Source organism: Anolis sagrei, chromosome 2, assembly GCF_037176765.1.
Source record: "Anolis sagrei isolate rAnoSag1 chromosome 2, rAnoSag1.mat, whole genome shotgun sequence".
NCBI lineage: Eukaryota > Metazoa > Chordata > Lepidosauria > Squamata > Dactyloidae > Anolis > Anolis sagrei.
The window spans coordinates 243685400-243698408 of NC_090022.1; the positions used below are offsets into that span (position 1 = coordinate 243685400).

The window sequence follows — 13009 nt, forward strand, 5'->3', positions numbered from 1 at the left end:
CATTTTGGATTGTCTCATCATGTGGCTGATGTGATAAAAGGTATTCAGTGTGGAAAATCCTTTGGCATACAAACCAAAGGATTTTGAACCTCACTCTCCATTTGAGAAAGCTCCCGGTGTGACTTAGAAATAAGCTCTCGCTATTATAATATGTAGGACACAACAGGAAATAAAAAGTATCAGGAAGATGGGGGAAAGGGAACAGTCTGACACTAATTCCTAAAATGAAGAGTCACTTGGAAAGAATCAGTTCAAAAAGGAGCCAAAAGTAGGCACTCTCGAAATTGAGCTGAAAATTGAGCTAGAAGGGGCCCAAATTATACTGCAGTTCCTACCACTCCTCACTATGGGATACTATGCAGATAATTGCAATCTTTTGAAAGCAGAAATGGAAATGGATGCCACATCCTGAAAAAGTTAGCAACTGCTAAAAGGAATTTCTCAACTTTACAGAGATACAGTGTTAGAGATACATTAGCCGTTATCAGCAACAGCCTGAGCAGATCCCCATGTGTTATTGTTGATAGCTGTCGAAGTCATTTCTAGTCTATGGAGACTCTTGGGCCCTTCCAAGCAGCCATATAACCCAGAATACCAAGGCAGATAATTCACAACATCTGCTTTGAACTGGATTATCTGAGTCCACACTGCTATATAATCTAGTTCATTGTGGATTTTATACTGCTGTGTGGAAGGTTCCTAAGATATCACAGGGTTTCATGAGGGAGCCAGGATTCAAACCCTGGTCTCAAGAGTTATAATCCAGCATGTAGGCCCCTTCACCAAAGCCTTCCAAACATTTCATTTTTAGATATTATATATCATTCTGCAACACAATAATTCAGTTTTACAAGCAAACCAGAGGTCATTAAACATAAGAGATACAAAGATATAAATTGTTATAATGAAATGTATGGGGACACAACAGATCTCATGAAAATATTCCATTTTTTTAAAAAAAATATGATTTATTGCTGACGTCACACAGTCAGGGCTACAAAATGCAGCTAACACAAGGAGGTTCTGCCTGAAACTACACTGCAATATAATGCAGATCATCAAATACGACAATCCACATTATCTGCTTTGAACTGGATTATCCAAGTCAATACTGCCATATAATCCAGTTCGAAAAAAGCAGATAATCTGGATTTTCTATTGCAGTGTTGAAGGGGCCTCACTGGTACATTTCACCTAAGAGCTCCCTTTGGCCCCTTCTACACTGCCATATAAAATCCAGATTATCTGCTTTGATAATCTGAATTATATGGCAGTGTAGTATGGGCCATTATGATCAAAATTTCTACTGAGAGTGCATCTACACTGTAAAATAAATGCAGTTTGACACTTTAACTGCGATGGCTCAATAGAATCCTGGGAGTTATAGTTTGGTGAGGCACCAGCGATCTTTGGCAAAGAAGGCAAAGGCCCTTTCTACAATGCCATATAATCCAGATTATCAAAGTAGATAATCCACTATTGGATGGTCACATAACCAAATGGGGGATTATGAACTGTTAGGATCATAACCTATTGGATTATGACCAATTGGGAAAACCATAATCTTTATAAGAAAAGAAATGCTATCCATACGTATTTATGCTTGGCAATTGGTTTCCATCTGTTAGACTGATTTCCAAGTGACACTGAACTATTAGGAACAGAAAATATGCCAATGCACTATCTATCTATCTATCTATCTATCTATCTATAATCTTCAGAAATGTTGTTTAGTGTTCAAAAACATCTACCCTCCCATAATTATCCTGTTTCTATTTCATGCTCTCAGGAGACAAAATTCAAGTAGACTTCTTTAAAATAAACATGTTTGCTTTACTCACAACTCCATGTATTTAAATATACAGACAGTTTAAACTTTAGTTTAAACTTTAAAACATTTTGGTTTGTGTCTTTAATGCTCAGTCTTAATAATAATAATAATAATAATAATAACTTAATTTTTATACCCCGCATCATCTCTCCAAGGGGATTTGGGACGGCTTACATGGGGCCAAGCCACACAGAACAGTCATCCCTCAACTGTCACCTTTTAACTGTGTTCTAAACAGCCCCTTCAGGCACATGGTCTGCAGCCCCTCCCACAATTTCAAGAACATAGAGTTAAGAAAGCTGCATACAAAGAACACATATACACGTCAGTATTGAAACAGCATATTATATACAGACAAATCATCAAACAGAGGAGAAAGTTGCCTATTTCCAACATCCACACTATATGTGCTGAACTGGATTATATGAGTCTACACTGCCAAATAATCCAGCTCAAAATAGATAATTTGGATTTTAGGGTTTGGATACACACAGATTTGGACACACGCAAACCATTAAACAGAGGAGGCTTGAGAAAGTTGCCTATTTCCAACATAATATTAATATAATAATAATAACTTTATTTTTATACCCCGCCAACCATCTCCCCTAGGGAACTTGGGGCGGCTTACAAGGGATACGCCCAAGATTACAATTAAAATACACATGTAAAATAATAATAATAATAAACTTTATTTATACCCCGCTACCATCTCTCAAGGGACTCGGTGCGGCTTACATGAGGCCGAGCCCACAATACATCAGTAATAAAAACAATAAAATCAGTAATACAAACAATAAAATAAAACTCATCACAGAAATAAGCAATAAACATTAACAGAACACAACGACGTTTAAAAAACCTATGGCTGGGCCCAATGTAGTATTTAAAATTAAAAATAATGCTGCGCGTGAACAGGTAAAATGTGACTAGGATAGAGTTTTCGGAGAATGATGGGGCGTCCAGACAATCCTAGATCATTAATAAAGTGCATTTAAGGACATATTGCTGGGAGTTTTAATTGGTTAAAACACTTTAACCAATTAAAACATCAGATAAAGCAAATAACAACACAATTGAAGCAATATAAAAACAATGAGGCTGAAAGAAACATAGCTGAGGTACAGATTCAATGAGTGCAATACATTTTTACAGGAACATCTACACTCTATGCCATGTATGGTCAAACTTCAGCCCTCCAGGTGTTTTGGACTTCAACTCCCACAATTCCTAACAGCCTACCGGTTGTTAGGAATTGTGGGAGTTGAAGTCCAAAACACCTGGAGGGCCGAAGTTTGCTCATGCCTGCTCTATGCGTTGAACTGGATTATATGAGTTCTTGTGGGTTTTTTCGGGCTATATGGCCATGTTCTAGAGGCATTTCTCCTGACGTTTCGCCTGCATCTATGGCAAGCATCCTCAGAGGTGAGTTCACCTCTGAGGATGCTTGCCATAGATGCAGGCGAAACGTCAGGAGAAATGCCTCTAGAACATGGCCATATAGCCCGAAAAAACCCACAAGAACTTAGTGATTCTAGCCATGAAAGCCTTCGACAATACATTGGATTATATGAGTCTACACTGCCAAATAATCCTGTTCAAAGCAGATAATTTGGATTTTATATGGCAGTGTAGAAGGGGCCTAAAGACCTTGTGAACCCTCCTGGACTCCATAGCCTTGAGCCGCCATGGCAGTTAAAGCGGGGGTCAAAGTAATTAATTCTCCTGTAGAGACGCGCCCTCAGCCAGGCCAAACCTCCGCCGCGTCGTTTCCGCACTCTTCTCCGTAACCGCCGTCGCCTAGCAACAGCCTACCGCGCGCGGCGCCCTTGAAGAGCCAATGAGAACCCCCGCCACTCACGCACACACACACACACTAAGCCCCGCCTCTTTCCCGTTCTGGTCTCCGCCTCCTGCCTCCAAAGAACACCACGTCTACAAATGACAACTCACCCGGAAGTTGTTTCTCCTCGCGCAAGGTGGAACCCGGTCACTTCCGGTCGTCGGTTCCGCTTGGTGTTCCCTCCTTTCCTTCGAGCCACGCCGCAGGTAGGAGCTGCCTCCCGCTCAGGTGAGGCATCCGTCGGCTTGGAGAAGGCCTCCGCTTCCTCGAGGGCGCCCCCCACGGAGTCCCGTTCCTCTCCCGCAGGCGCCTCGTCCCCTTTGCGCGCTTGGCGATGCTGCTGCGGAGCCGGCAAGGCCCTGGAACCTCGGCGTCAATGCTGCCCCTCTTCCCGCTTCTCCTCCTCCTCCTCGGCGTGGCCTGGGCCTCGGAGATCACCTTCGAGCTGCCGGACAACGCCAAGCAGTGCTTCTACGAGGAGATCGCGCAGGGCACCAAGTGCACCCTGGAGTTCCAGGTGAGGCCTTCGCCTCTTCCCCCCTTCCCCTGGGCCTCAGGGGCAGAAGCCCACCCTTGGGTGGATGGAGTATTCTAGGAGATGCGCCACTAAGGCGGCAACGTCATAGAATCATAGAGTTGGAAGAGACCTCATGGGCCATCCAGTCCAACCCCCTGCCAAGAAGCAGGAATATTGCATTCAAATCACCCCTGACAGATGGCCATCCAGCCTCTGCTTAAAAGCTTCCAAAGAAGGAGCCTCCACCGCACTCCTGGGCCAGAGAGTTCCACTGCTGAACGGCTCTCACAGTCAGGAAGTTCTTCCTCATGTTCAGATGGAATCTTCTTTCTTGTAGTTTTAAGCCATTGTTCCGCGTCCTAGTCTCCAGGGAAGCAGAAAACAATCCTCCTCCCTGTGACTTCCTCTCACATATTTATACATGGCTATCATATCTCCTCTCAGCCTTCTCTTCTTCAGGCTTAACATGCCCAGCTCCTTAAGCCACTCCTCATAGGGCTTGTTCTCCAGACCCTTGATCATTTTAGTCGCCCTCCTCTGGACACATTCCAGCTTGACAATATCTTTCTTGAATTGTGGTGCCCAGAATTGGACACAATATTCCAGGTGTGGTCTAACCAAAGCAGAATAGAGGGGTAGCATGACTTCCCTAGATCTAGACACTATGCTCCTATTGATGCAGGCCAAAATCCCATTGGCTTTTTTTGCCGCCACATCACATTGTTGGCTCATGTTTAACTTGTTGTCCACGAGGACTCCAAGATCTTTTTCACACGTACTGCTCTTGAGCCAGGCGTCCCCCATTCTGTATCTTGCCGTTTGGTACCACTTTACATGGGTCAAGGCTGTGGCATCCATGGAGTTGTAATCCCACTGGGTCTTTAGCCTTCTCAGCCAAAGAGTGCTGGTGCCCAAGTACAAATCCCAGGATCCCACAGCATTGACCCACAGGCAGTTACAGTGCTGTCAATTACATTAGTTTGACTGTGTAGATCAGCCGAAAGGCTGTTAAGAATTGTGGGGGTTGAAGTCCAAAACACCCAGAAGGCCAAAGTTTGCCCATGCCTGGGCTACTGGCTGTTAGGAATTGTGTGAGTTGAGGTCCAAAGCACCAGGAGGACCAAAGTTTGCCCATGCCTGGTGTCGATGCACCCCTTGACTCAAAAAGTTGAGCAATCCTTATCAGAAATGTTTGGGTATTTGGCATATTTTTGAATTTTGATATACCTTGCTATCCGCTGAGATTTGGTTCCAGGACCATCCAAGAAGCCTCGGATACCAAAATCCATGAAAGCTCAAGCCCCATAATAAACAATGGTGTAGTAAAATGACAAAATGAAGCCTCTTCCCCCCCCCCTACCCCATTATTACTATTATTATTTATATTGAATCTATGGCTAGTGAGGTCACATACATGATGAGATAGCTTGGAGATGGAACAAACATCTAGAAACAAATTTGTTTTACATTTCATGTCATATACATTAAACACATATCCTGGAAGTGATTTTATACACCGCATGTTTTATCATTTCATCCATGAAACAAATTTTTTGTGCGCTGAACCATCAGAGAGCAAAGGTATCACTATCACTGTCTCAAGTCACCCATATGGACAGTTTTGGAGCATTTCTGATTTCTAGATAAGGGATACTCATCCTGTATGTTCTGATGGAAGGAAACTAGTGCTAATTGTATTCCTTTAGCCTATAGCAGATTTTTTTTTAAAGGGAATTGTCACACTTTGCTGTGGTTTAACTGAGTAAATAGAAGTGGCTGCTCTGCTGGGGTCTTGTGTGCTTCAGTCTGCACAATGTGGCTGCTTACTGCTGCATTTTTGCTCTCACTTTAAATCTCTTACTTAGTATTAGTCAACCTGGTCACTTGCCATCACTTACTATGTACTGATTCTGCCAAAGTGTTCATCTTTTATTTTCCCTGTAACCATATCTCATTAGGTGTTTGTGTGTGAATCTCTGGGGTAGTCTAAAGAACTAACTTTTCCACAAATCTGCTTAAAATATTAGAAAATCCTTACCACACAAACTGAATGCTGAATCATTCAATTGTTAAATGGAAACAAAGGGAACACTGCCACCATTTAGCCAATTGTGTTAGGTGCTGCCTCTACTGGGAAGACATACAATGTCATACTATTTAGCAACATCAAACTGCCATGCTACCTACTTCCTCATTTGCTTCAGTCAGGTGGTGTAATTTGTCTCGTATCTTTTTCTTTCTTCCACTCCTACTTATGATGTGATGAATTAAAACAGCATTCAGGTGCAAGGATTGATAAGAGGTGGTACATTATCCCCAAAGCTCAATAGTGGCACAAGCCTTTTCTTCTCTTTTTTTGACTCCTCATTCCACCACTACTGAATGATCTAGCCATAGAATCTCATGTAGGTGGTAGTGAATGAGCAATGGATGTAAACTGCAGGAAAAGATATAACACCTAAACATTAGGAAGAACTTCCTGATGGTAAGAACTATCTGGCAATGGAATATATTACTGACTTGGAGAATGATTGAGTGTCCTTCTCTGGAGGTTTTAAAATAGAGACTGGATGGACATCTGTCAGGAATGCTTTGATTTGCATTCATGCATGGGAGGGGGTTAGACTGGATGTCACTGGTGGTTTCGTCCAGCTCTATGAGTCTATGAAAGTGGGGAAAGTCTGGAAGGAATATTGGATATTTGCAGTTGAAATCTGTGAAGACCAATGACTTCACTTGGATACCCATTTTCCTCTATGGGGAGCAACTGTGTGATGGGCATATAATTTGTTTGATTACTCCTTCATTATCTGTTGGTTATTTTCCAAAGGGCATTGGTAGTCATCAGCCATCTTCCAATTCATTCAGCCCAGCTATGTGCTTTGTTACACTTGAAGAAATGGGGAATTTAGACTTTTTAGGAGAATTAATCTTCCCCTGCCCCCACTTTCTTACCTGTGTTTACCATCACGATGAAGGTAATTGAGGTAAGTAACAAAAGAGATCCTCTGTCAGCCTTCCTGCACCTGCTATCTTCAAGCTATGTTGAATATCGCATCCCATTATCTTTGGGAAATGTGTTGTAGTACACCTTGAGGGTACTAGGTTGGGAGTACTACTACATATTAATCTTTGATAGAAAATGTACTATTTAAAGTCACACCACAATTACCTGCTTTGATTGTGTGCCATTCAAAATTATGTAATATCTAGGGAGGACTTATTGTAGTGCTGCAATTTATGTCATCAATGTACCAGTAAAATTTGAAGGTCTTCTTAGGCAATGGACTTGCAAGGCTATGTTGAGCTGGCCTGATGTAAAGATAGCATTGCACCATGTGATCTCCTATATTCTAGTCATTAACTAAAGTCTCACAGTGTGATTCATTGTGACATAATTTGTGCACAACATCAAAATTTGTAAAAGCTTAAAAAAAATCTAGGAGAAAAGTTGAAAGGGTTGGACTTAGACCAGAACCTAAAATCTGATCATACTCCTTAGGTAGAGCAGGTGGTGGAGGATCAGGAGAGAAAGAGAATAGAGCCCTTCATTTTGTAGGTTATGAAGTTTGGCTCCATCTCAATGGTTTGCTTGTATTTGTGATGCACAGTGGTGGGATTATAAATTCAAGACCAAGATTTTAGGGATCTCTCATTTTGTCCTATCTAGGTGTGGATCTTTGTGTAAATCTAGGTTGTGGTGATGGGAACAGTTCAAACCTATTTTCTTGGGTCGGTATACATCAATATATTTCTGATACTGCAACTATTTTAATAATGGTGTATGGCGTGTTTATTGTATCTCAGTCCTTGGTTCTGCCATGATGTTTGTCTTGTTTGCTACTAATGGTGGTACAACCAACAGCTGTTCTAAATCCTAGTATTTTTGTGCTACAGGTGATCACTGGAGGACACTATGATGTTGACTGTCGATTGGAAGATCCAGATGGAGTTGTGCTTTACAAAGAGATGAAAAAACAGTATGATAGTTTTACTTTTACTGCGTCCAGAAATGGAACATACAAGTTTTGTTTCAGCAATGAGTTCTCTACCTTCACACACAAAACAGTGTACTTCGACTTCCAAGTTGGAGATGAACCACCTCTATTTCCTAGTGAAAATAGAGTTACTGCACTTACTCAGGTATGGTCGCTTCAAAAATCACTTTCATCATATAGTAAACACAAGCTTACTTAATCAGATTATAAATATATACCAGTATTATTTTTGTCCAGTTTCCTCTTTCTTGTTTCAATAAATTGAATGAAGCATATCATTTTTAAATTACTGACTTTAAAAAAATGCATTCAAAAGGAATCCGTTATATATAATCATGTTCCAATATAAATAATAAGATCATCATCTGAAGTCCACACATAATTGCACAGTTGAGTTTAGATAAAGAATACAGTATAAGCTTACTCATACTGTTGATTAGAATGTGCATTTTCTTGTATTTAGGAAGACTTGGTTGTATACTTTAAGGTCTATTGGTCACAGATATATTCATTTGTGTGCTCTGTTGATGAGGCATGTTCCGGCTATTTTTTCTTTACAAGAGAAATGTGAGCAAATGGATCACTGCATTAAGGGGAGGAAATCCCATTAGTATAGAATGTTACCATGTGCCAATACTGTACAATGTTCTCACACTGGACTGGGCCTCCCTATATTTTTCAATTAAGTATATGATGCTTTATTTTTCATTATCTGAAGGATGCTTATTGCAGAATTCTAATATTTGTAAATGCTCACATAAATTGTGCAACCGTTTTAACAATTACATTGACTTCTGTAAATAAAACTTACCATGTTGCATATTCTAGCCAAGTGTAGAATCCACTGTTTAATAAAAAAGCTGCTCACCAGCCCTCTTTTTTCCCTCTTTCTCTAGATGGAGTCAGCCTGTGTTTCAATTCATGAGGCCCTGAAGTCTGTCATTGACTACCAGACTCATTTTCGGTTGAGGGAAGCACAAGGCCGCAGCAGAGCAGAAGACTTAAACACTCGGGTGGCCTATTGGTCAATAGGAGAAGCTATCATCCTTCTTGTAGTTAGCATTGGGCAGGTATTTCTTCTCAAGAGCTTCTTCTCAGACAAAAGAACCACCACAACTCGTGTTGGATCATAACTCATGTTGAGAAAATACTTCAACCCACTATTTGTAAAAGAGAGAGAGAGAGAGAGAAAAGAAAAGTGTTCTTCATATGTCTAGTTACAGAACAGTTAAATGGGGAACATTTTAAGTACCTTTGCCCTTTCCTTTCCAGTTAAAATTGAAAAATACATATTTCCCAAAAGCTGTGGGGGAAAGGCAGCTTTTTTATTTGTGTTGTTTGGATTTTTCCTTCTGTTCATATCTTCTGAGACACCTAACTTAAGGTTGCTATTTTTTTAAAAAAAAACTAATGAGATTATCTGGTAGGAACATAGTGCTTTAAATAAATTCTTTAAATTGTGGTTTTGAAATTTTCCTGGGCGCAGTCTGGTTTCTCAAATTTGGGAGGTGTAGGAATAGGAGGCAAACATTAGGTCCAATGCCTTGTACTGCAATGTTTTGTTTTGCTATGGAAATTCTAGTCATTTTCTTACTGAACCATTTCAGCAGTTCTTATTTTTACAATACCAACTTTTGGATTAAACTATGGAGAAATCTATCCTCTGTATATTGGCAAAAGTCTTTTTAAATGAAATAAATGGGGAGAACACTTTCTAATTCTTGAAGCTGAGTCTTTGAGCTTGTGGTGCTGCTGCTCTGAAGAACTGAAATATCAACTGGCTGTGACATAAACCATCTAAACGTTTCAACTCCTCAGTCTTTTAGTAAGAAATTAAGTCATTAAGACTAAGCTGAAGTACAGTGAGTTATATAGTTTGTTACTAAGTTAATCTTACAACTTCCTCATTACCAATGTCAGTAGCCCTATGGGACCTCATTGACATATGTTGTTTTGCAGGTTGTAAAGTAAATAATTGGCTTACTAAACAATACGTCTCCAAATACAGGACACAATTGCATAGTATTTGTACATGTATTAACATTTGCTTATTTAAATCTAGTAACTTGGAAAATTCTTTCTGATGGCTATCAAACAGAAATGTGTTGCTTTCTCCTGGTCATTCGCATGTTTGAACAGAAGCACCATTTGGGTATATTTGGGGCAACAGATTTCTTGCCATATAGCAGTGGAGGGGAACCTTTAACCCTCCAGATGTTTTAAGACTCCATTTTCCACAATTCTTAATCCTTGCCCTTGCTAGATGATTCTGATGGGAGTTGAAGACAAAAACATCTGTAGGACTAAAAGTTCTTATTTCCCACTTCGGTTGTTTGTTTATTTTGATGACTCCTAATAGAAAATGTCTTGTATACACTTGTAGAGACGTGGGCTTGCACAGGCTACTGTACTTTGAAGTAACCAAACTGAAATTAGTATCACCACCATAATCATAAAACACATCTGTTTGAAAGTAAACCTTATTAAGTATAGCTTCTAAATACATATTATTTAATTGGAGAATGTGGCCTTTCAGAGACAGTGGAGCCAATTTTTGCACTGTTTGAACATGAAAATACCACTATGTTCAAAGACTTACAATGGTAAAAATGCAGTCTTTGGTGAACTGTTTTTTCATTCAAAGCTGACACTTTGTGAGGCTGTTGTAGATAATCAGTCCTGGGAAAATCTATCCATTGCACTGTGTCTTATACTAAAGTCCTCAGCATGAATCTAGGCCAGGCCTGCATAACCTGTGGCTCTCCAGGTTTTTGGGACTCCCATCTCCCAGAAGCCTTAAGACAGCTTGTCCAGTGGTCAGGAATTCAGGGAACTGAAGTCCATAAGTCCTGAAGGACCATGGCTTGTGCTGATCTGATTTAGGCTGTGATATTTAAGTGCTGGTATGGTATTCAAGGTATAGAAATACTCCCATCACTGAGTGGCTCAGCTTTTTAATTTGTTAAACCCTTGGTTCAGCTAGTTATTCAAGTAGTTGAAAATGTTAACTGCTTGAATAAAAATGTCACATAGTGTATTCAGCTTTTTAGAAGATACAACATGAATGTGTTTTAGGGACAAAGAACATTACTGTTGTACTGTTTAAAATCCTGTAGAAATAACTTGGTGTACAATGTTATTGTTTCCCCAATGGAATTTGCGTAAAATAAATGTCTTGACTGTACTTGTCCATTTCTTGCAAAACTCATGCCATTGAAGAGGATAGTTTTCAGAAAAGAACACTTATTAATTCTGGAATCCTAGACCACTGCCACTTCGATTCCCGTTACCAAAAGATATAAGCAGGAGTGCCATATAAACTCTGTAGATAGAGAGAAGTAGAGTCACAATTACGAGAAAACACAATGACGTCCCTCTGTTCAGAATAAAATTCTAAACTGCTTGTGAGTAGATCTGTCAAGCTTTTCAGATTGCCTAATCAGTCCAAATTTAGGTATCTGTGGCTATATTATTATATTTATATGGCAGGTAAATCCTAAATATCATTGGTCATCTGAAAAGCTTTGAACTGAGTCTTCTGTAAAATATGACTACAGCTGCTATCTGTCAGATTTCTCTAAGTGACTGCCATGACACTTGAGTCCTCCCAACCTCAGTTATTAATATCTGTTTTGATTTTTCTGGCGTAGTATTTCTGACTTTAAACAAAAGAAGCTGTGTTGAATCCAAATCATCTTACTGTGTAATTTGCAGTGTATTTTTAATATATTCTCTTCATACATTGCAAACATTTCAGGGTACCTTTTTAGCATCCCATCTTATGTTAATAGTAGAGAACCAGTAGACACACACAATCAAACAAACACTACAATAGTTTTCCGCATTTATGTAGAGAGCCATTCCTAACAGTCAAGCAGTAGTCTTTTGTTGCACCTCTGTGTTTGAAGTACAGCTGAGTCCTGCCATGATGCTGAATTTCTGGATATGATTTGCTTGAAATCTCCATGATGTGAAGTGTTCAGTTTCTGATATAACTTTCAAACTTGGTTCTTGATGTTAATAAGACAAAGCTGGCCTGTGAAAACTATATGAGAAAATATATTAAGATAAGGTTCTGTTGCGGTGGTTCCTTATTTGGAAACTTTCCTAACTTTTGAATGTTCTCAAAAATCAATATGGGGAAGCATTATATCTTTATTTGTATTGCTGAGTTGGGATGAGGGAGGCTGTAGTCCAAAACATCTGGACAGCACTATGTTGGGCACATTCTATCTTTTAGCATTAAAGACTGAAAGCTGATCAAGAGCCTGCTGTTTGTGTTTTTACTTGGAAGACTGTCCAGTTTTACTGGGTACAAGAATTCTATGCAAGTATGCAGAGTGTGCTTACTGCAAATTTCAAAGCCAAGCCTGTAGTTGGATTGGCATTGAAATCACATCGGATAAGGGACAGAATCCCTGCTAGGGTACTATTTTAGCATAAAATTTACCCAGAAATTACGGCAATTTGTCAGAGGTTATATATGCAGTTCCTAGTACACCCAATTGTTTCATTAGGTGCACACGCAGCCCTCTTTCCCTTCTGACATTTTGGATGGGGAGCTAATTGGCCATTGCCCAGCAAGTTTATCCCTTGGACCAGGGCTTGCTAAACTCCCACTTGGGGCCCTTTTGACCTGATAAATGTTTATGTGACCCCAGGTATATAGATACATCAAATAGGTATACAAATAAAACATTTAGTGATAACACCATTTGTAAGATTTGCTAAACCAGTGGCTCAACGGACCAGCTTGTGGTCCGTTGACCACCAGTGGTCCGCAGGAACGAAAATATAGTCTGCGGCCTCATCATTACTAC

General features: G+C 40.0%; 1 protein-coding gene across 1 annotated transcript; it reads left to right on the forward strand.

Annotated features, from left to right (window-relative positions):
* The first annotated feature begins 3846 nt into the window (after positions 1–3846).
* TMED7 (transmembrane p24 trafficking protein 7) lies at positions 3847–12455 on the forward strand. The gene is made up of 3 exons (XM_060761932.2): positions 3847–4191; positions 8089–8334; positions 9086–12455. Exons 1-3 carry the CDS (start codon positions 4009–4011, stop codon positions 9320–9322), a joined length of 666 nt encoding a protein of 221 aa, XP_060617915.2. The 5' UTR covers positions 3847–4008; the 3' UTR covers positions 9323–12455.
* Positions 12456–13009: the final 554 nt, after the last annotated feature.

What these genes read in the sequence shown, in the direction of transcription:
- TMED7 (XM_060761932.2), top strand. Translation starts at nt 4,009, where the DNA reads ATGCTGCTGCGGAGCCGGCAAGGCCCTGGAACCTCGGCGTCAATGCTG. An exon ending in AGTGCACCCTGGAGTTCCAG is followed by an intron (nt 4,192 to 8,088) that starts GTGAGGCCTTCG and finishes TTTGTGCTACAG; the next exon opens with GTGATCACTGGAGGACACTA. An exon ending in GAGTTACTGCACTTACTCAG is followed by an intron (nt 8,335 to 9,085) that starts GTATGGTCGCTT and finishes CTCTTTCTCTAG; the next exon opens with ATGGAGTCAGCCTGTGTTTC.